The 23,211-nt window shown below is 45.7% G+C and overlaps 2 protein-coding genes and 1 pseudogene across 2 annotated transcripts; 2 read left to right on the forward strand and 1 right to left on the reverse strand.

Moving 5' to 3' along the window:
• The first annotated feature begins 6,058 nt into the window (after positions 1–6,058).
• On the forward strand, positions 6,059–7,006 carry LOC102817983 (annotated as a pseudogene).
• A 600-nt stretch (positions 7,007–7,606) lies between these two features.
• LST1 (leukocyte specific transcript 1) lies at positions 7,607–9,277 on the reverse strand. The gene is made up of 4 exons (XM_006875671.1): positions 9,259–9,277; positions 8,818–8,922; positions 8,451–8,473; positions 7,607–7,765 (listed from the first exon to the last, which is right to left on the reverse strand). Exons 1-4 carry the CDS (start codon positions 9,275–9,277, stop codon positions 7,607–7,609), a joined length of 306 nt encoding a protein of 101 aa, XP_006875733.1.
• An 8,993-nt stretch (positions 9,278–18,270) lies between these two features.
• On the forward strand, positions 18,271–20,024 carry LTB (lymphotoxin beta (TNF superfamily, member 3)). Its single transcript, XM_006875607.1, has 4 exons — positions 18,271–18,432; positions 18,783–18,828; positions 19,012–19,083; positions 19,570–20,024. Exons 1-4 carry the CDS (start codon positions 18,271–18,273, stop codon positions 20,022–20,024), a joined length of 735 nt encoding a protein of 244 aa, XP_006875669.1.
• Positions 20,025–23,211: the final 3,187 nt, after the last annotated feature.

Below are 23,211 nucleotides of genomic sequence, written 5' to 3' on the forward strand. Positions count from 1 at the left end.
ACTTCAGACCTATTATCAGGAGGGACCAGTCCCTAAAGAAGGTCATCATGATTGGTAAAGTTGAGCGTCATTGAAAAAGAGGAAGATCCCAATGAGATGGATTGGCACAGTGGCAGCAGCAATTAGCTCAAGTGTAACAATTGTGAGGATGAATAGGACTGGGCAGTGTTTTGTTGTTTTGCATTTGTTGTTGTTGTTAAGTGCCGTCGAGTCGGTTCCGACCCATAGCGACCCTGTACAGGGTTTCCGAGGGTGTAAATCTTTACGGGAGTAGAAAGCCTCATCTTTCTCCCGCGGAGCAGCTGGTAATTTCGAACCGCTGACCTTAACGTTCGCAGCCCGATTCGTAACCACTACGCTACCAGAGCTCCTAACAACAGCAATGTTGGAATTTTTAAGATTTTAACCTTTTTTTTTTTTTTAATGAGTTGAGTGGAGGTTTAGAGAACAGATAATTAGTTTTACATTCCACAAAATCATACACTTTGTTTCATCTCAATGATCTCAATCCCCTAAACGTTCTGATATAATGCTGTAAGATAAGCACTAGACTGTAAACCAAAGGTTGGCAGTTTAAACCCACCAACCACTCCTCGGAAACTCTATCTAGGGTCTCTGTGAGTTGGAACTACTCGATGGCACTTAACAACAACAGCAAATGTAACACCACTTAGGCAACTTCCCTCTTGTATTTCTTGTTTCCATTCTTCCTTCTTTCCCAACCCTTCTGAACTTTATTCTTGGGTAAATATTGCCCTTTTGATCTCAAATGATTGACTCCTGTGGTATTGAATGGTGTTCATATCTCACCAGTCTCGTTGTCCTTTCATATCCCTATCTATTGCTTGGCTGAAAATTGAGTCGTAGGGATGAGTTCAGTTCCAGACCTGAAAGTTGACCAAAGTCCATAGTCTTGGGCTTCCACCAGTCTCATTTGACCAGTAAGCCTGGTCTTTTTAAAATCATTTTGAGTTTTGATCCACATTTCCTCCCACTCCCTCCTCTAATGTGATCCCTTTCAGAGCAGTTGGTAATGGTAGCTGGGCACCATCTAATTCTTCTGGTCTCAGGGTTATGGACACTGATGTTTCCATAATCCATTAGTTCAATGGACTAATTGTTTCCAAGCATCATCAATTTTCTTCACTCTCTTTTCCTTTGGACAAGAAGAGACCAATACTTGCACCTGAGGTGGCCACTTATGAGCTTTTAAGATTCCAGTCACTACTCACTTGATTGGACTCATTATAGGAGTAGATTACCAGATTTCTTCTCCCACAGAGCAACTAGTGATTTTGAACCTCCAATTTTTTTGTAGCAACTGAGCACTTAACCGTTGTGCTAACAGGGCTCCTCTCAGGTGTCTTAGAAAGGTGACATGATTTGTTCATGATTATAAAACTAAAAAAAAAAAAAAAAAGATTATATAGTTAGTGAAGAGCTGGCATATGAATCTAGCATGACTCTACTCCTTACTGTTAAATACACCTCTCCCCATCAAAATGTTCCAAATCGCTGCGCTCTGAAGTCTAGAAACTGGGCAGTGTATTAATATATTATGAAACAAAGCTAGCAGCACAGACAGAAAGTAAAACTGTGTTACCATAAAAGGATTTAAGGAGGAAGTGTGCAGTAAGGTCTGGTACAAAAATGAGCATCAAACCATCCCTCCACAGCCCTCTCTGTTCAGCTGGTTCAATAATTCACTGTAGTGTTCACACAGAACTCGGACACCGTACTCACAGCTATGGGATTCATTAAGGAAGTTAATAGGTTAAAATGTTGTTGGGTGCTGTTGAGTCAGTTTTGACTCATGACGAACCTGTATATGGTTTTTGAGGCTGTAAATCTTTAAAGAAACAGAAAGCCTCATCTTTCTCTTGAGTGGTAGCTGGTGGGTTTGAACTGCTGAATTTGTGGTTAGCTGTGCAGTGCTTATCCTAGAGTACCACCAGCAATTCTAACAGGCAGTCAGAAATGCCCAGGACACAGTTCTTCTAGTTAGGACAGTCATTCTCAGCTGTCCCCATAGGCAGGCCTCTCTCTGCCTAGACAATGTTACGAAACTCTTTTAAGGCTGCTAATCAATGCCTAGGAGTCCTGGTGTGGCGCTGTGGGTTAATGCGCCAGACTGCAAAACCGTTTGAACTGCAAAGTCGGCGGTGCAAGTTCACCAGCTGCTCCTCCGAAACCTTATACAGGGTCGCTGTGGGTCGGAACCGACTTGATGGCACTTCACAATAACGCAACAATCAATGCCCAAAGGACAATCTACTTCCCTGTAAACCTCAGCCTAAATGCACTCAGCTCTAGTTCCGTAGGTCAGCCAACATAGCCCCTCAGTTAAACACCTGGAGGCACCCTACTACACTAACAATTCTACTGCCAAAGTCATTCTGCTTCACTTGCTCTGGCTCTTGGTTCTGCTGCTGCCATTCCTCTGTCACTTCTCTGATGTCACAGCATACTGGCCCTGTATTGAGAAAGTTAAATGTTCAGAAATCATGAGGTCCAGAGGATGTGCTCTACTCCTGACTCTTCAATAGTGAAATCCCCACTTCTGCTTCTGAGATGGTTCATTTTATACTCAGTGGTGATAGTTTGCCATATGAGTCTGTGCCAACTCATAGAGACCCTGCATAGGGTTTTTCAGACTGTAAATCTTTATGGGAGCAGAAAGTTTTCATTTTTCTTCTCCATGGAGCTGGTAGTTTGGAACTGCTGATCTTGAGGTTAGCAGCCCAACTTGTAATCACTATACTATGAGAGCTCCCTTTATACCCAGTTGTTATGTGCTGTGGAGTCGGTTCCGACTCAGTGACCCTGTACAGGGTTTCTGAGGCTGTAAATCTTTATGGGAGCAGAAAGCTTCATCTTTCTCCCGCAGAACAGCTGGTAGTTTCGAACTGCTGACCGTGAGATTAACAGCTCAATTCATAACCACTATGCTACCAGGGAGCCTTATACCAAGTAGGATGGTAAAATTGATCAATCACAATTAGTCCTGTGACAATCACTCACAACTGAATTGTATAATCCATTAGTATCTGTCCCCATCTTTTCTTTTCGTACCCAGACCCAGATCCATCAGGAAAAAGTCATTTGATAAGAATTTACAAAAACCATGGCTAGAAGGGGTAATGAATAATTCACTGCACTGTAACTAGGTACATGTTTCGCTTGGCATATTACATGGGGTCATTCTTTTCTGTGTGCTACATTATCTCAAGCAAGTGTGTAAATAAATACATGACATACTCTTGTACATGTAATGCAATGTGTCTTTCCTTTGTGGTCTATAAAATTCACCATACATTTCATGCAATGGATACTTTGTAAGTTCTCAGTAAGTGGTAGTTAAATGGTGAATAAAATAATAGATGAGTGGATTTCCCAGTGGGTGAGGAGTCCTTCTGGAATGCACTAGGTACAGCTGACCTCTGCTGGGGATGTATTCCTTTAATGGAGAGCTCAGTATGAATCAGTCTGAACTTCTCCATCAGCAGCACTCATCCTGCCAAATCACCCAAGCAACACAATTTATATAAATACACCTTCCAGACAAAGTCCCTAGCCACCTTTTCCATCTACCCCTCCACACCAGTCAGTTTACTTCTCCTTCCCTCCTATGTTGTTGTTGTTAGGTGCCGTGGAGTTGGTCCCGACTTATAGTGACCCTGTATAGGGTTTCCAAGGAACAACTAGTAGATTTGAACTGCTGACCTTGTGGTTAGCAGTCCAGTACTTATCCTACAACACCATGCCAAGACTCCCTCACCTCCTATATTCCAGTATACATTCGGGAGTAGACAAGCAGGAGGACCAGACTCAAGGGAAAAGGAAAGGTGGACCTGGACACTGTTCTAGATAGTGGAGATGGGTCCAGAGGGTTCCTGGAGACTTATTCTGGGAAAGGCCTGGCCTTTGTGAACCTCAGAAAACAGGAGACCCTCAACCTGGTCTCACTAGCTTACTTATCCTTGTCTACCCACCCTTTCCTTGCCAGATATCTGAGCCCCAGTCTGTTCCTCTCACTTTGGCAACGTGCCCACGCAGGCTCATGCTGCCTAGAAATCTCTTCATTGGCAGCATTCCTCTCTCCTCAGGGAGACATACTAGAGTCCTGTCTGTCATAAGAAGGTCCTCAGCCCCAGTGGTGACTAAAGGCCCCAAGTAGTAGGTTGTTCAACCTCACTGCTTAGGTTTCCTCAGCAACTCAACCACGACATGACCTGGACGCTGTTGCTCATCTTTATCATGGTACATCCAGTGACAGGGTTTTTGAAGAGTGTCTGGCTAGGAGTCGGGGAGGGAGAGAAACTGGACAAATGATGCCCAAGAGCATTAAATAGGAAAAGGGAGAGGAATAGTCCATAAAGCTGATACTTAAGAACTCTCCCATTTCACTACTTTCTCCCCACCCCACATTGAATTTCCCTGTCACCTGGCTGGGAGGGTAATCTCCAGTTTGACCCTTGATTCCTTATTTTTCTCAGCTTCCTTCCTGAAAAGGTTGAAAGGAACCATAAATAGGTTTGAAGGAAGGAGGGGCTTGAAGGCAAGGACCAGCTTTAAATTGAAGAGCTTAATAGATTAGATTTTCTAGGGTCTAGATTTAATCAACTAGATTATCTAGTGGCTAGATGAGGTCCCAGTGTGGTACTGTAGGATAACCACTGGACTGCTAACTGCAAAGTCAGTGGTTCAAACCCACCAGCTGCTCCTTGAAAACCCTATACAAAGTTGGTATGAGTCAGAACCAACTCGATGGCATTTAACCACCAGGAAGATCTAATTCAATGTAAAATAAATGTCTTAATTTTTAAATGAAAGTGAGTGTAATTAACAGAGAGACTTTAGCTATCAAAAATATTCATTAACTAGGTGCCCAAACACCATATTTTCAAGTCAGTTCTGACTCATAGCTGCAATATAGGACAGGGTTTCCAAGAGTATAAATGTTTATGGAAGCAGACTGCTCCTATCTTTCCCCAGAGAAGCATTTCCTACCACCACCTTGAGGCAAAACCCTGGGTGCTTTAACCACTGTGCAACCAGGCCTCCTTAACTAGTGCTTCTCAAAGTATGACTCCAAATCAGCAGCAGCAGCATCACCTGAGACCCCCACTCTAGACCTCCAAACCCCAAAGCCCATTAACATTGAGTCAATGCTGACTCATATCAACCCTATAAAAGAGAGTAAAATTGTTCTATACAGTTTCTAAGCTTGTAATTTTTGCAGACTCCGGGTGTGGTACTATAGGATAAGCACTAGAATGCAAACTGCAAGGTCGGTGATTCAAACTCACTAGCTGCTCCTCAGAAACTCTGTACAGGGTTGCTATGAGTCAGAATCGACTTGACAGCACTTTACAACAGCAACAGGAATCTGTACAGAAGCTGCTGCCACATTGTTAAAGTGGGAGCCACTGCTTTAGCTAACCTAAGTTAGAATGTTAGAACACTTTAACCACTGTACCACCAGGGTTCCTTTCTGAAGACCTACTGAATCAAAAATTCCTGGCAGTAGGGCCCAGGAATTGACATTCAGAAAGTCTTTGGGTGCCTCTGATATATACTCTGGAGTGCTAGCCAAAAGGTTGGCAGTTCAAACCCACCAGTTGCTCATCAGAAAACCTATGCTCATTGGCTTACTATGCATCGGAACCAACTCAACAGCACTTAACAAGAACAACTCAGCCTATTGCAACCATGCCCTTACTTGGAAGATTGAATGAGTTAATGCTCTTTGACATTAACAAAAAAAGTGCTGTAGTGAGACATGTCATTAGTACTAAACTAATACTTGGAATCATGTAATTAATGATGTTAGTAAACAAGGCAGTATTTTATTAATAACGTTCAATTTGACTGTGACAGGTTCGATTCCAACAAGACAAGTTACATGTGAGTGTAGCTGGAGTGTGTTGAAGGGGTGTGAGAGTGAGAGTTGGCATGGAAAAGAATATGAAAAACCATTTAAGAGCAAGGTTAAGAAATTAGATTGCTAAAGAGGAGAAGGTTGAATGAGGAAGGTTTACCCAAAGTTCATGTTCCCATGAATATTCTGTGGTGGGATAACTGGATATTTGACTTCAAGGTCTCTTGGTCTTTTCATTTTGGTGTAACTGAAAAGGTGTTTTCTGGGTCTTCCATTTGTCCCCCAGGATCTTATGCTCTCTGGGTGACCAGCCCCCTGAGATTCCAACCCAGGACACCACCACCACATCCCTGCCCTGCTTCCTTAATGCCAGCAGAGGGAGCCCTGCCATTGTTTCTGTCACATGATACCTGGACAAAGGCCCCTGGGAAGGAGGTGAGGAATGAAACCCCAGAGTTCTGATGCCACCTGGCCCCCCTTGGCTCTGCCAGTTTCCTCTGTGACCACCAGGCAGACCTGCACATCCGGGACACCCAAGCACATGACGCTGGAATCTAACTGTGCAGAGTGGAGGTGCTGGGTCTGGACTTTGACACAGGGAATGGGACTCCGCTGGTGGTGGAGAAAGGTGAGGCTCTGGGAGGTAGCCCTTGGTGGTTGGTAGTCCTACTTGGCAATGTCCTGGAAGTGGAAGCCCCCTGAGATTCCTTATTCCTGTATAGCCCCTCCCTAAGCCTGTGCAAGTGTTTTCTTCAAAGACCTGTTTACCAAGCCCTTTCATTTTCATCACCCCACATTCAGGATTCTCTCAGCTAGAGGCTAGCACCATTCTCCTCATCCTCTTCCTTCGGGCTGCATTCTGTGCCTTCAGCTTTTTCTCAGTGGCCATAAGCAGCACCATCTATTATCAGAGACAATGTGAGTAATGGCGCTCAGGGTAAAGACAGAGGAGACAGGAGGGACAATAGAGGGCCAGGGGAGGGAGAGACAGAGGCCAAGAAAAGAGTCTGCAATGCTCAGCCACTCCTGTGGTCTCTCCCACCAGGGCCCTGTCACGTGGGAACTCCAGGCCATCCTATCATGTACAAGTACCCTGCCACCCACTGGATGGCCTCTGGAGAGTGATTCTAGATATGTGGTCACTGGCCTTCTTTAAGAGACTCCAAGAAATCTGTCTCTGCTCCTCCGCTCACTCCCCCTTATCTGTCTCTTGTATTTTTCTCTCTATTCAAGTATGCCCCTCTCAGGGTCCCAGGCTCCTATCTGTCCTCTCCACCAAGTCCATACCAAAAAGGCTCAAGAAAAAACTTCCTGAAATTGGACCCAGAGCCCCCTTCCATCACCATCCTAAGACCCAATCTTTCCCAAGTCCAGGGGGCTGAGACACGTTATCCTGAAATTCTCCTGAGGTGTGGGGATTATAGCATTTCCTTTTCCTATTTGTCAATAGCATCAGTCTAGACAGACTCACAGAAAAATACTCTTTCTTGGCATTCAGGAAAGCTTGGGTTCTTAAGTTCCCTCCTTGATCCAATAATCACCACTGGATTCCAGAGTCAGTGGTGGTGGTGATGGAGGTGGTGTTGTGAAGCCACTTAAGTTTTGACTTTGGTTGCTTTGAATGGAGGCATGAGACACAGAGTTGAGGAGACCACAGTCTTTACTAGGTGAACCCCAGGATTACCCTGCCCGCCCACTGGGGTGGAAAGAAGTGTCTGGGGATGCTCAGCTGGGTTTTTTCTTGGCAATGATGGCATACTCAGTACTAAGGCCCTCCTTGGCATCATCTCCATCTCTGTCACCAAGGCCCAGCCCTTCAGCACCTCCTGGTGCTGGCAGCCTCTGCAGAGATGCATAGTGGAGTTCCTGCTCTGAGGACTGGGCCTGGGTGGGCACAGAGGGGGCTGGCATCAGGCACAGGGCGGCACCTCCCTCCCTTCCTTCCCTGTAGGTTTCTGTCCCCACCTTCTGCCTTTCCTATCTCATTGCTTCCTTCTCAGTCTCCTATCCTCTGTTCTCTTCTTACTCTCCTCCCCTTCCCCTCCCCTTCTCTCTGCCAGCTTAAGTTCTTGTTTTCTCCTCTTCTCGTCCTTTCTCTTTGACTCTTTCTCATTCTCTATTTTCTCCCCTTCTCATTTTTCCCTTTTACTTTTCTCTTGGTTTATCTCTTTCGTTTTCTGTTTCTCTCTCTGTGTGCCTCACTGTGTCTCTCATTTTTCCCTTTCCTTTCTGTTTTATTTTCTCTTCTCATCTATAAATGGAGTCCACATGTGGCACTCAGCCACAAGGTCAGTTTGAATTGCAAGGTCAACAGTTCAAACTCACCAGCCACTCCTTGAAAACCCTATATTGCTATGGGTCAGAACTGACTCAATGGCACTTAACAATAATATCTATATACAGTTTCTTTCCTCTCTTCTCATTTCTCATTTCTCTCTCTGCCTCTCTGACCCTCTCATTCTCAGACCTTCCTTTTCTTTTTCTCTTGGCCTGCACGTCTCCACCTCAGCCCTTGTCTTCCCACTTAGGCCCTCTTTTGCCCTCCCCTTTCCCCGGTTCCCAGACTCACCCAGCTCTTCTCCAGCCTCTTTACTGGAAGAAAAAGAAGAAACTCAGCATGGCCCTCCCATTGTGTGCTTCCCAGGCCCAGCCCTGTTGGGGGAGGATGTGGAGCCCAGGAGCCAAGTCTTCATCTCAGCGTCAGGGAGGCCGGTATCAGGCTGCTGTTTCCTCTCTTGAGTTCCCTGTGCTTCCCCTGGGCCAAGTCCTTCCCTCACTCTTTGGACACTTTTCTCTCACCCACTCCACCCCACTCCCACCATCCTCATCACCCAGGACCTCTCTGGATCCATTGAGATGACTGGGAAAGCATTATGAAAGGACATGGGAGGAGACATTGCTGTGGTGTGATTGTGGCAAGTGAGGGTGGGACTCACCTCTACAATGGAGCCAACACAGACAGGTGGACAGAATGACCACAACCAGGAACAGAAGCCCTCCCAGTGCTAGCCCCCCATATAGGTAAAGGCACAGCTGTTTGTCTGTGGGGAAAACAGGCAAATATTAGAGGACCTATTACTATCTCCTGTTTACCAATCCTCCTGGCTGCCCGTGGGTATCCCAGCTTCTTTCTCCAATAGTTTTAGATGCAGATAGTCACTTCAGAGACTCATTAGTTACTTCACCTCATATCTGAGACAACCCACTCTCAGAGAGATCCACAGCAGTCCCTGTTGTCTCTGGGTCCTCAATGTGAAGTCCTTTTGCATTACCTCCATGCCCTCTGTCTGGTCTTACTTATGAACTGACATATTGCCTCTCATTCATTGCTCCTATGACCCACAAACCTCCCCATCCAGAAGGGAAGGGCTCCTTACCCTCACAAAAACCGGCCATCGACATCAGCAGTTTTCACTTGGTTGTGGACTGAAGGACTGGCCTGAACGTCAGGAAACCTAGCCCTGTTCTTTTAGGCTAATTAATGTCTTGAGCAAGTCACATGCCTCAAGTTCCTCATCTGTAAAGTGATGGACCCTCTGTTGCAATTGTCTCCCAAGCTTAGGACCTTCCACTGTGTACCAATCCTGAACTGGATACTTTTCATTTGTTGCTGCTAATCGTCATAACATGATTGGAGATTATGGTTTCCATTTCCCAGGGAAGGAACCTGAGGTTCAAGTCACTGAGTTTCATAAGAACCCTTAGGACAGAAGTGGCAGAACTGGGGTTCAAGGCCAGCTCTTTATCCTAGGCTGAAGCGAAGTTTCCTGGGTTTCTCCAGTTTTGGATAGTTCTAGGCCCTGGGAATGGTACTGACAGAGGAGGAGCAGTCAGGGTCTGGAGTGAGGTGGGAACTGGTAGAAAAATAGGGAATGCAGGGTCTCTCAGTTGGACAGCTCTCTCGACTCCAGGGCAACTCAAAGGGGCCTTACTTGGCTGCTATGGAAAGCAGCTCCTCAGTGGGGCCAAAGTGGGGCTTGGGGAGTACCTGGGGCCCTGTAACTTCCCCTCAGGCATTTCCTGCCTTCCAACCACTGGTTCCTGTTTGAGAGCAAATACAGGGCTGTTGACTTCACTCCAGAGTAAGATGTACTGACCAGAGACTGGAACTGGAGACCCTCTAGAAGTCCTGGTATGGAGCTCTGGGTTAATGCGCTGGACTGCAAACCACCAACCTTGTGGTTCAAGCTCACAGCTGCTCCTTGGAAACCTTACACAGGGTTGCTATGGGTTGGAACTGACTCTATGGGACTTAACAACAACAACAGGGCTCAAGAGGAGTCCTAGTGTTGTACTGTGGGTTAATGCACCTCAAGGTTGGTGGTTCAAACCCACCAGCCACTCCTCGGAAACCCTATACAGGGTTGCTATGGGTCAGAACCTACTCAACGGTAGTTAACAGCAAGAAGTACTCAAGAGTGTGTGTGTTGGCAGCAGAAGCATAGTAGACAAAGGATGCCTGAGGTGGCCATGAGGGGAGCAGTGGGGACAGAGATGGTTGTTTTAAATTTCTTTGGGGAGCTGAGACCATAGAGCCTGGAGAAGATGCTTTCCTTGAGGATCCAGGGACCCTCAAACCCCTTCCCTCCCTCCCCCTTTTTAGCCTCACTTTACTCGGGTATGAGGGTCATTCCAGCCACAGTTCCCCTATCACCACCACCAACAGGGTCCCTGCATGCCCCCAGCTTACCTACAGTCTATGGTGCACAGCTTCAGACTGACCCGCACTTCCTAGGTAGAGAGAGAAGTGCAGTCACCTCAGACATTTCTGCCCCTCCTCTGGCTTTAACTTCTCCCCAAACAAGCTGCCTCACCAATTGCTAGGAGAGGAAGTAACGCTTTCAGAGTTAGGATTGCAACATTTTTCCTTTCAGACTTCTGGGACTGTAACTAAGTCTGTCCTAACAGCCCTATTGATCCTGCTGGTTGGTGAAAGCTTGCAGGCAGCTTCTTGGATCAACTTTCCTCAATTACACTGTTAAAATAAAGTCAATATGAAACCAATAATAGAAATTGATTAAAGTTTATTTAATTTGCAATTTGTAAATTGGGGCAACTTTTCTGACTAGAGTTTCAAAAGTGGTCCAGAGAAAAAAGACACTTTGTAGATTTTTGTACCCCAGCTTATTGCTTATAATTCTACATTGCCATGGAAATGGAGCCAGAATAGAATTTACAAAATAACCTGTGGACAATCAGGATTCCATATAATATTTTCTTGAAGAAAGATTCAAACACTTACTGATTGATCTTCTGACATAGTTTTTCATCTGATCTTTGAAATTATGGTTTTCAAACTGACTGCATATAAGCAGTTCTATACAAAAGAGCACGATGCTCAAGGCGAGCATTCTTTATGTTCAAAGATGAATTATTGTTTGGTTTGACAATATCCATACTATTTATAAGATTTTCACTGACTTATTTTTCCAAAGCAGTCTGCTTCTTCCTTCCTCCTAGTCTGTCTTAGTCTGTAAACTCCACTGAAGTCTGTCCCTGGTGGGTGATGACCCTGCTGGTACATGAAATACCAGTGATGATACTGCTTCTAGCAACACAGCAACATGCAAGTCACCACAGTACAACAAACTGACAGATAACTGAAAAGGAGAAGAAACAGCTGCATACAGTCATTATATCTGGAGCCTGAAATGTATCAATTATGGATCTAGGAAGATTATAAATCATCAAAAATGAAATTGAATGTATAAAGATTGGTTTCCTAGGTATCAGGTAACTTCAATGGACTGGTATTGACTATTTTGAATTGAATAATCATATAGTTTACTGTGCCAGCAATGACACACTGAAGAGAAATACCATCACATTCATAGTAAAAAATAAAAATAAAAACAAAGCCCATAAAAATATTTCATAATTTTTTTCATAAGTAGAAAAATCTATTCTGAAATATAATCCTGTCAATCAGAGGACAATATCTATATACCTATAAGGAAGACCAGGTAACATAAGAATTATTCAAATTTACACACCAACCACTAAAGCCAAAGATGAAGAAATTTTAAAATTCTGCCAACTTATTCAAGTTGAAATTGATCAAATATGCAATCAAGACGCAGTGATAATTAGTGACTGAATGCTAAAGTTGGAAACAAAGAGGAAGGGTCAGTAGTTGGAAAGTGTGGCCTTTGTAACAGAAACAATGCTGGAGATCCCATGATTGAATTTTTTAAAAAGCTGTTATTGTCAATTGAGAGATAGTTTACATGGCAGAACATCGGTTTTGCACTCAACCAATCATATTTTGTTTCACTGCAATGATTACAATCCCCTCCATGTGCCACTGGTTAAAAATATTTGCCTATATTCCCTCTTTTTTGTTGTTGTTGTTATTTGATGTATACAAAAACACACAGGAATACACACAATAATTTTAACAACCAAAGGGCACATTTTGCAAGCCAGCCTCCTGCCCACCAGCACACAACCTTTCTCTTTCCATGAGTCTAGAGTCCTCAGATACTCTATCTCTCCATGCCATCACCTCTGCCTCCATCTCTGGTGTCGCTGCTTCTCTGGTTAGGAGTCCAGAGAACTTCTTCTCTGTTGATGGTCCTAGGGTCCTCTTTTCCTGGAATGTAAGATTAACCACTCCTCCTTTTTTGTTATACAACTCCTACCTTTACAGTTGTGACATTCACAATTAGTCATGATAAGGATTACTCACTATTGAATCAAAAGAATCCTATCCCCATCTCCTTTCACCAGACCCATGTAGACAAGATGAAAATTATTCAGTGGGGATTCTACCTTCCCTCCCTCCCTCTGAATGCATGACTGAGTTTTGCAAGACCAATGCAAATATTTTTTCAACAACATAACCAGATGGAATACACAGGAATCAAATAGACTACATCCATGGAAAAAGAAGACAAGCCCCATGAGCTTAACAAGGGCAGGAACCAGTGTGGAACAGACCAGCAATTGCTCATACGCAAGTTCTATTTGAAGCTGAAGAAAAGTAAAACAAGAACCAAAATATGGTCTTGAGTAAAACCCAGCTGAGTTTTAGAGACCATCTCAAGAATAGATTTAGCACATTGGATACTAATGACTGAAGACCAAAGGAATTGTGGGATGACATGAAGAAGAACATCATACACGAAGAAAGCAAAAGGGCATTAAAAATACAGGAAAGAAAGAAAAGGCCAAAACGGATGTCAGAAGAGATGCTGAAACTTGCTCTTGACTGTACAGAAGCTAATGTGAATGGAAGAAATGAGAAAGTAAAACAGCTGAACAGAATTTTTCAAAGGACAGCTAGAGAAGACAAAGTAAAGTGTTATAGTGAAATGGGCAAATGACCTAGAGTTGGAAAACCAGATGAGAAGAACACTGTCAGAATTTCTCAAGCTGAAAAGGCTGAAGTAAAAATTCAAGCCTTGAATTGCAATATTGAGGGGTTCTATGAAGTCCTTCTCCAGAAATATCGCTGTTTGGTAAGGTTTGGTAAGATGGAGGGTCAGAGAAAAAGAGGAAGACCACCAATGAGATGAATTGGCCAAGTGGCAGCATCGATGGACTCAAGCATGGCAACAGTAGTGAGGTTGGCCCAGGATCAGGCAGTGTTTCATCTGCTGTGCATAAGGTTGCTATGGGTTGGTACCAACTCGATGGCACCTAACAACAACAACAGTGGAGTCCTGGTCTGGCGCTGTAGGGTAAGCACTGGAACCACAAGATCAGTTTGAACTACAAGGTTGGTGGTTCAAATCCACCGCCTGCTCCTCTTAAACTCTATACAGAGTTGCTATGAGTTGGAACTGACTTGACAGCACTTAACAACTACAACATGGGCAAGATATTGAACAACACAGGAAGCATCAAAAGAAGATGGAAGGAATACCCAGTCACTGGTCCAAAAAGAACTGGTCGATATTCAACCATTTCCGGAGGTAGCAAATGATTGAAAATCGATGGTATAAAAGGAAGAAGCCCAAGCTATACTGAAGGTATTGGTGAAAAATAAGGCTCCAGGAATTGACAGAATATAAGCTGAAATGTTTCAACAAATTAATGCAGCACCAGAAGCACCCCCTTGTCTATGCCAATAAACTTGGAAAACAACTACCTGGCCAACCAAAGGGAAGAGACCCATATTTGTGTTTATTTTTTAAAAAACCAAACAAAACGTGGCACAACAGAATGTGGAACTTATTGAACAATATCAATATCACATGCAAGTAAAGTTTTGCTGAAGATAATTAAAAAATGGTTGCTGTAGCATGTCAACAGAGAGCTGCCAGAAATTCAAGCCAGATTCAGAACAGGATGTGGAACAAAGTGATATCGTTGCTGATATTGGATCTTGGCTGAAAGCAGGTAATACTAGAAAGATGTTTATTGGTGCTTTTTTGTTCTATTGACTATGTAAAGGTATTCAACTCTGTGGATCACAACAAACTATGGATAACACTGTGAAGAATAGGTATTCCAGAACATTTCACTGTGCTCATGAGAAACCTATACACAGACCAAGGGGAGAACAAGAGCATATTGTGTGGTTTAAAATCAGGAAAGGTGTGGGTCAGGATTACATCATTTCATCATATTTGTGTATGCTGAGCAAGTAATCTGAGAAGCTGGACTATATGAAGAACATGATATCAGGTTTGGAGGGGTGCTCATGATAACCTGTGATGTGCAGATGATACAACCTTGCTTGCTGAAAGTAAAGAGAATTAGAAGCAGTTACTGATGAAGATCGAAGACTATAGCTTTAGATATTAATTATACCTCAATGTAAGGAAAACAAAATGCTTATAATTGGACCAATAAACAACACCATGATAAATGAAGAACAGTTTGAAGTTGTCAAGGATTTCGTTTTACTTGGCTCCATAACCACTGCTCATTGATGTAGCAGTCGAGAAATCAAATGACCTATTGCATAGGGCAAATCTACTGAACAAGGCCCCTTTAAGTGCTAAAAACTAAAGATGTCACTTTGAGGACCTAAGGTGTGCCTGACTCAAGCCGTGGTATTTTCAATCACCTCATATGCGTGCAAAAGCTGGACAATACATAAGAAAGACTGACTAAAAATTGATGTATTTGAATTACTCTTTTAGCAAAGATTGTTGAATATATCATGGGCTGCCAGAAGAACTAACACATGTCAAGGATGAAGTATAACCAGAATGCTCCTTAGACGCAAGGATGATGAGAATTCACCTCACATACTCAGAGCATGTTCTCAGGAGAGCCCAGTCCCTACAGAAGGACATGACATCATGCATAGTAAAGTAAAAGGTCAGCAAGAACGAGAAAAACCATCAGCAAGATGGACTGACACAGTGGCTGCAACAATGCACTCACACAGTGGAATCATTGTGAGGACGCCACAAGACCTGGTGGTGTTTTGTTTGTTGTACATAGGGTAACTATGAGTTGGAACTGCCTTGATCACACTTGAGATTGTTTGGTTTACTAGGAGTCCTGGTTAAGCACTTGGTTGCTAACTGAAGAGTGGGCTCTCTGAACCCACTGCTCAGGAGACAGATATGGCAGTCTGCTTCCATAAAAATTTACAGTCTTGGAGACCCTATGTAATAGTTGTACTCTGTCTTACAGAGGTGCTGTGAATTGGAATTGACTCAACAGCTGTAGGGTTTTTTATTGTTTGTTATAAAGATGATTTTCAGGGAGCGTTTTGATTGAAAATTTAAAAGAATCGCTGGGCAACGGTTTCAGATGGGTCATTTTCACCTCAATGGCTTGAGAAACTCTAGACTCCACAAACATTTGAAATCCTGTTCCTCAAAGCGTTACACTGCATATACCAAGAGTTCATGATCTTGGTGCATTTGTGTGGGTACACTAATCCTGGCTCCCACATCAGACTGGGAGCTCTAGAAGATTGGGGATCACTTGCCTGATGTTCTGGGCCTGTATGCAGCAAGGTACTTGGCTAGCTAGCAAATAGGACAACCAGAGGCAACTAAATTAGACAACTAGATGCACATGAGCAATACTAATAGGGTTAGGATAGTAACTTGAGGAGGTGGAGTTGGTGCTTGGGAAAGGAGGTGGGGGAAACCCAGGTGGACCTCCTGCAGAAGGTACCATTCTGATGCTGAGCACAGAATCAAGGGCAATGGTCCCAGGCCCCCTGGCCAGAGACCTGGGCTGAAGGTCTGTTAGTGGTCTATGACAGGGAGGAAACGGGGTACTAGTGCATTATACACACCATTCTTGAGGAGGGTGAAAGATGGGAAGCCCAAGACAAGAAGAGTGACAAGGAGATATGGTGCCAGGGTCTGAATGCATGTGAATTTCCTTTTCCAAATCCAGGAACTTTCTGCTACTTCCGGGAAGTCCTGGTGTGGCGCTGTAGGATAAGTACTGGACTGCTAACCACAAGGTTGGAGGTTCTGATTATGAGTTGAACCCAACTTCAAGGGCACTTTACAACAACTCTTATTTCCCCACCCACACCTTCAAAGTGCCTCTTGCAGGATAAGAGAATGATACTTAAGGATTTTATTTTTTAGATATATTTATTATTTAAAAAATTCAAAGACAAAGAAAAAAACTGATAAAATTGTATCTCTACCAGCTAGAGTCTACAAATAACATTTTACTGCATTTGCTTAATCATATTTATCTATCAACCCATCTCATTTTTTGATGCCTTTCAAAGTTGCAAACATCAGAACATTTTACCTTTAAACTTTTCAGCATGCTTTATCATTGACTGGAGTTCAGTATTTCCCCTTTTTTGTGGGGGCCAGGGAAGGTAAAATTTGCATATAGTGAAGTGTTCAAATCTGAAGTCAGTATGTGTTTTTTGAAACTACCTATGTTCAAGGTTGGAGCCAGCTAGTCTGGGTTCAAATGCTAGCTCTGCCGCTTACTGTGTGGCCTTCCACAAGTTTCTTAGCTTCTCTGTTCCCCAGTTTCCTTTCAGGATTAAAATAATATTATAAGTAAAGTTTGTAGATCCATGGTTGTTAAGTACCGTGGACTCGGTTCCAACTCATAGTGACCCTGCACAGGGTTTCCGAGGCTGTAAATCTTTATGGGAGCAGAAAGCCTCATCTTTCTCCTTCGGAACAGCTGGTAGTTTCGAACTGCCAACCTTGAGGTTAGCAGCCCAATTCATAACCACTATGCTACCAGAGCTCTTTAGATCCATGGTAGGCACATGTTATTTGTATATTATTGTTATCTTGAACACATAGAGATGTCATCAAGGAGAGATGCTCTGGACCATCTCTAACTTCCACAGACTTGATCTTCTTTCCTTTCAACTCCTACCATCTATATCATTCATTTGGCCCTTGAGATGTTTTTTTGCTCATTCATAAGCATTTACTGTTGTTGTTGTTAAGTGCCGTCGAGTCGATTCCGACCCATAGCGACCCTGTATAGGGTTTCCAAGGATCAGCTGGTCAGCGTGAACCACCAACCTTGTAGTTCAAGTAGCTTTGCAGTCTGGCACATTAACCCACAGCACCACACCAGGACTCCAAGTAATTTAATAAGTATCTAAAAATGTATCTGGAGCCCTGATAAGGTAATGGATTACAAATTGGGCTGCTATCTACAAGGTCAGCAGTTCGAATCTACCAGCTACTCTGAGGGAAGAAAGATGAGGCTTTCTGCTCCTATAAAGATTTACAACCTCAAAAACCCTATACAGGGTCGCTGTGAGTCAGAACCAACTCGGGCACACACCACAAGAAATGAAGCAGGCTCATCTTAAACGGAGAAGTTCTTTGAGGATGGAGGTGTGCTTCTTTTCTCTTCCCTTCCCAGTGAATCAGTAGTCAGTGGTGAGGCTGAGACCCTCTTCAGTAGCCATCACTGAGATGGCTCAATTTTGCCTTTCCCAACATCAAGAGGGACCTAGGGGCGAGCCACACAATGGGAGGGAGAAATCAGTGTGGGTATAGGTTCTTGGAGACCTGAACATCCATTTCTCAAGACCCCAGTTCTTGTCCTCCCACTCTGGCCCATTAACCTCAGGGACTTGCTGGTAGCCTTCCCTCCAACATCCACCCAGGGGGTGAAGAATGCGAACTGCACTGGAAACCTGGAGTCCTGAGTTCTGGTCCCAGTCTTGCTACTTGTCTTTCTGCAAGCTACCTCCCCTCCCTGGACCTTAATTTCCCTCCCTTCTGAGCCAGAAGATCTCAAAGACCCTCTCCATCTCCACCACTGTCTCTCCACCCCAAGTCCTTCCCCAGTTCAGAGAACCCAGGCATCCAGCTGCCCCACCCCAGCTCTGGGTAAACAGGAAGCTGGGTGAGGGGAGCAGGGGTGTGTGGAAAGTCCCAGGCAGGTGTGTGGGTCTATGGGGAGGGGGTGGCGCCACCCTGGGGCTATGAAAGCCCCCCCTGCCCTGGCACTGATTCAGAGTCTTCATGGAAGCCCAGGGGCTGGAGGGCCGGGGTAAGAGACCCCAGGGGAGGGGCTGCCTCCTGCTGGCTGTGGCTGGAGCCATTGTCCTGGGGTCTGTGGTGCTCTCTGTGCCTATCACTGTCCTGACTGTGCTGGCCTTGGTGCCCCAGGAGCGAGGAGGACTGGTGAGTGACTGCAACAGGAGGACTGTACGCTAGCTACCATGCTCACTCACCTCCAGTTACTGTCATGACTCAGCCGTGTTTTCTGGCTCGGGTACTAACGTCTTGCCTGTCTCTTTCCACATTCCGTGATGCTAGTGGGTCCTGGTATCTGCAAGCTCTCTCCCCTGTTCTTTCCCCAGACATAACTCAGGCCCAAGGACATGCTTTGCTTACTCTCCCTCCCAGGGAGGTGTGTTGGGGTGGAGCTGGTGGGAAAACGCCAGGCTTGGAGCTTGGGTTCTTGTTGGAAGGGGTGGGGTTGGCATCAGCTGAGTCTGAACTTTGAGCACTTTATAACTCCACCCACACAGGTAACAGAGACCGCTGATCTGGGGAGACAGGCCCAGCAACAACTGGGTAAGAGCAAACCATCTCCCCTCTCCCTCTCAACCTTTAGCGACCCCCAACTCGTGTCCTTGTCCGGATACCCATTTCCTCCAGGAACTCAAGCACTCCATCCTTAAGTCCCGGTGCCCTGTCCTCTCAGGGGGCCCATGCATGGATGCCCCCCCGCAAATACGAATCCTTGGCCCCTTCCAGAGTTCCAAAAGTTACCGGAGGAGACAGAGGAAACAGATCCTAGCCTGAGGCTCCCGGCTGCTCACCTCATAGGTAAGGACTTCCGTAGACCTGGATAGGTATTTAAGTAGCCCCAGAGAATCAGACAAGGATCCAATGGGATCAGCTCACTGTTCCAAGGGTGCAGGATCTGTTCGTCCGCAGTTAAAAGACACTTTGCCCTATTACAGTGCTCGGTTTCCCAACCCACTCCATCCATTACCTCCGAAAGTGCCCACCCTTCCGCTTGTCTCCCCACTTGAGCTTCTGGCCTCCCGCCGAGAGCAAGCAAAATCGCAAAACCGGTCCAGACCTCCCACCACAGGGCTCTGCATCCCACTTCCAGGTTCCCTCAATCCCCAACTCATAATCATCTCAGGGATAGCACCATCACACCACTCCTCTTTCCTGGGAGCGATTCAGGCTAGGGGCTAAAAGCCACCCACCCACTCCCATGCCCACTCTCCCAGGAGTCCGGCATCTTGGTGTCTGCTCTCTACACTGGAGTCCTCGAAAGCCGACCGATCCTTTTCTCCGCAGGCTCCTGGAAGGATGGACAGAGACTAGACTGGGAGACAAAGAACGAAGAGGCGTTTCTGAGAAGCGGGACGCAGTTCTCTGACGCCGAGGGACTGGCCCTCCCGCAGGACGGCCTCTATTACCTCTACTGTTACATCGGCTACCGGGGCCGAGCGCCCCCTGCTGGCCGGGGCTTCCTGGGCCGTTCGGTCACGCTGCGCAGTTCCCTGTACCGGACCGGGGGAGCCTACGGGCCGGGGATTCCCCAACTGCTGCTCGAGGGCGCCGAGACGGTGACATCGGTTTTAGACTTGCCTAGAATGCAAGGGTACGGGCCCCTGTGGTTCACCAGCGTGGGGTTCGGCGGTCTGGTGCAGCTCCGGAGAGGCGAGAGGGTGTACGTCAACATCAGTCATCCGGATATGGTGGACTACAGGAGAGGGAAGACCTTTTTTGGGGCTGTTATGGTGGGGTGAGAGCCGCTTGAGTCCCTGGAAACACACCTGCACGATTGTACGACTGTGTGAATCAGCCCAGACACCAGGGACCCAATGGCAGTGGGGAAAATGTAGGCGACTGTTTGGAAATGGATTTTGAGCCTGATGAAATAAAGAATGTAACGTTTTCGTGCTGCCAGTGTTATTAAGTGCAATGGAGTAGGTTTCGATTCACAGCGACCCTGTATAGGGTTTCCAAGGAGCGGCTGGTGAGTTTGGACCGCTGACCTTGAGGTTAGCAGTCCACTGCTTATCCTTCAGCTTCACACACCAGGACTCCAGTACTGCCAATATTGGTGTCAAAATGCTAACGTGTCTTAAATCAGGGTGAGCATGCTGTTGCTGTTGATAAGTACCGTCGAGTCGGTTCCGACCCATAGCGACCCTGTATAGGATTTCAGAGGAGCAGCTGGTGAGCTTGAACCACCGACCTTGCAGTTCAAACAGCTTTGCAGTCTGACACATTAGCCCTCAGCGCCACCTCAGGGCTTTGAGCATGCTGTTGTTGTTAGGTGCTATGGAGTCGGTACAGACCCATACCGACCTTATGCACAGCAGAATGAAACACTGCCGGATCCTGGGCCAGCCTCACTATTGTTGCCAAGATTGAGCCCATTGATGCTGCCACTTGGCCAATCCAGCAATCGAGCATGCTAGCACTGGTTAAATTATTCTCTATAGTGGTTTTTTTGGGTGGGGCTGTGGTTGGGTAGAGGATTGTTTGCAATAATTCGTAATACTGCCTGTTGACTTTGCTCCCTGGGATGTAGGTGTTTGCTCCCTGGGGTGTAAATGTGCAGTTTCCCCCATCCCTGTCTCTGAATGGCTAGTCCCCAGCATTAGCCCAGTGTGAGTAAGGAAGTCAAGCCACAAAGCATCTCATAGCATGATTCTCAGAGCCACAAGGTCCCCACCAGAAACAGGCACTAGACTCTTCTGGGGTTCCTCCCAACACTGAGAGGGGTTTTTGCAGGGAAAGGCCAGCGCCACTCAGAAAGGTCCAGTGCCACTCAGAAAGGTCCAGTGCAGAGTAAGTCCTTAACTTAATGTGGCTGAGGAATGATGCTCTGAGAGGCCCAGCCTCTTCTCACCTGCTGGCTGCCTGAAGACCCTGTTAGCCAGTACCCCCTTGGTCAACAATTTCCTTCAAAGGCAATGAGAAGCTCACCATATTTGAAGGGAAGGGGCTAGTATAGAAAGTTGGAAAAGATGTTTTGTTTAAGAAAGAGGGACAGATAGGGTGGTAGGGGAGGAGCTTGTTCCTGAGGACCCCAGAGAGAGCCCAGGGATAGAGGAGGAAAGCAGATGCCACCCAGTCCTCTTCAGGGTGGAATGGAAAGTCCTCACCTCTGGTTCACACTTCAGACAAGTGTCCCCAGGATGAGTAACAGCAGCCCCCTGCCCCCTCCCCATGACCGACTTTCAGTTCCTGGAGGAGGCAGAGGGGGACCCAAGGCCCTATCTAGGTCACCTCCGCAGGACACCTTACCACTGTTGGCACACCACACAATTTTCCCTTCCCTGACAACCCTGAGCCAGAAGGAAGAGCTTACTTCTGAACCCAGAGGGGTCCCCACTCTCTGGGTCCCCATTTTTTGACTCCTTATTTGTCTTTGACTCATTTTCAGCAAAGAGCTTCCCCTGTTGGTAGGGAGTTCTCTTTCCAGTTCACCCACCTCACACAACTTCCATGATCATTCGCCTAAAAATTGCTGAAGGAGCTCTGGTAGTGTAGTGGTTACCAGTCGGGCCCTCAAGGTCAGAGGTTGGAAACTAACAGTCATTCTGCAGGAGAAAGATGAGGCTTTCCGCTCCGGTAAAGATTATAGCCTTGGAAACCCTATGCGGAGTCCTTATGAGTTGGGACCAACTCCATGGCACACCACCACCACCAAACATTGCTGAGACCCAATTGGCACATGAAAACACACATATTATTGCTTGTTTTTCATTTTCTTCCTTTGGTTTGATTTCACTCAACGAGAGATTGGGACCTCTCCCAATCCAGCTGGAGGCTGGATATCTCAAAGTGGAAAGAAGAAAGCCATATTCCTTTGATTGTATACTGAGTGCCAAGCACAGTTAGAGGTGCTTAAAGATAGTTGTGTTTTATTTCCACATGATCCTATAAGCAGTGGGCAGTCCCATCTTGGATTGATAGATGAGGTAAAGTAACTGGTTCAGGTTGCACAGTTAGGATAGGGCTGGGTGGGTGGCCTAGAGTGGGGGATTTGAAGCCCAGACACCTGAATCTCTGGAAGTTCCTTGGCAGTGATTCAGATGCCTAAGAATGCTATTCCTTCTAGATTCTCTCAGGCTGTAGCAACAGCCGGAAATCTTACCTGAGCTGCAGGACTTTCCCGGCAGGGGATTGGAATTCCCAGACTGGGAAATTCCCATGCCCTAAGGGCAAGGTAATTGGGTTTTGGCTTCTGTTTCCTGGGGGAGGGGGGTTATTTGGCTAGGCTTTGTTTCTGTTGGGTCTCTTAGACCCCGATGGTCTCAGAGTTTAAGGACAGAGGGTTGGGTCTGAGGAATTTAAAGGCCTGTGCAGGGAGGTCTTCAGAGAGGGAATCCCCATCCCCAAGGGGAGACAGTTGCAATATTCCAAGACTAGACAATGTTTCTTTTCTAAGCAAACTTTATTTCTCGCCACTGACCAGTAGGGCGGTTACAGACACGACTCCCCTGGGGAGCAGAGGTTCAGCGATATAGCGACAGTCTGTCACCAAATCAGTATTATTCAACTTGATCAGATAAATATTTTTTAAAAAAACAAAAGCAAAGGGAGGCACAGAGGCCAGGAGGTCAGGTGTGAACAGCCTACAGTTCAGTTTGGTTTTCACAGAAAACATTTCTGAGCCCAGGCAGCCCCTTAACATTCGTTCTCCCAAGATCCCTGACCTCCTGAATAAATACATTTATCAGTAAATAAATAAATAATAAATAAATAATAAATAATCACAAGTGCAAACATAAATAGAGAGGACCTGGCTGGTGCAGAGAAGCAGGGGTTCTATATCTTAGGGAAGAGAGTCTGGAAACTTCTGGAGAAAGGGAGGTCTGAGGTCATGTCAAGTTTTAGTTGAGGTCTTCTTCTCAGGATGTTCTGAAGTGTTCTGGATAGAACCAAAGGCTCTCTGGCTTCCACATTCCAGGTATCCCA

This window comes from Chrysochloris asiatica, unplaced genomic scaffold (genome assembly GCF_000296735.1).
Source record: "Chrysochloris asiatica unplaced genomic scaffold, ChrAsi1.0 scaffold00333, whole genome shotgun sequence".
Classification (NCBI taxonomy): domain Eukaryota; kingdom Metazoa; phylum Chordata; class Mammalia; order Afrosoricida; family Chrysochloridae; genus Chrysochloris; species Chrysochloris asiatica.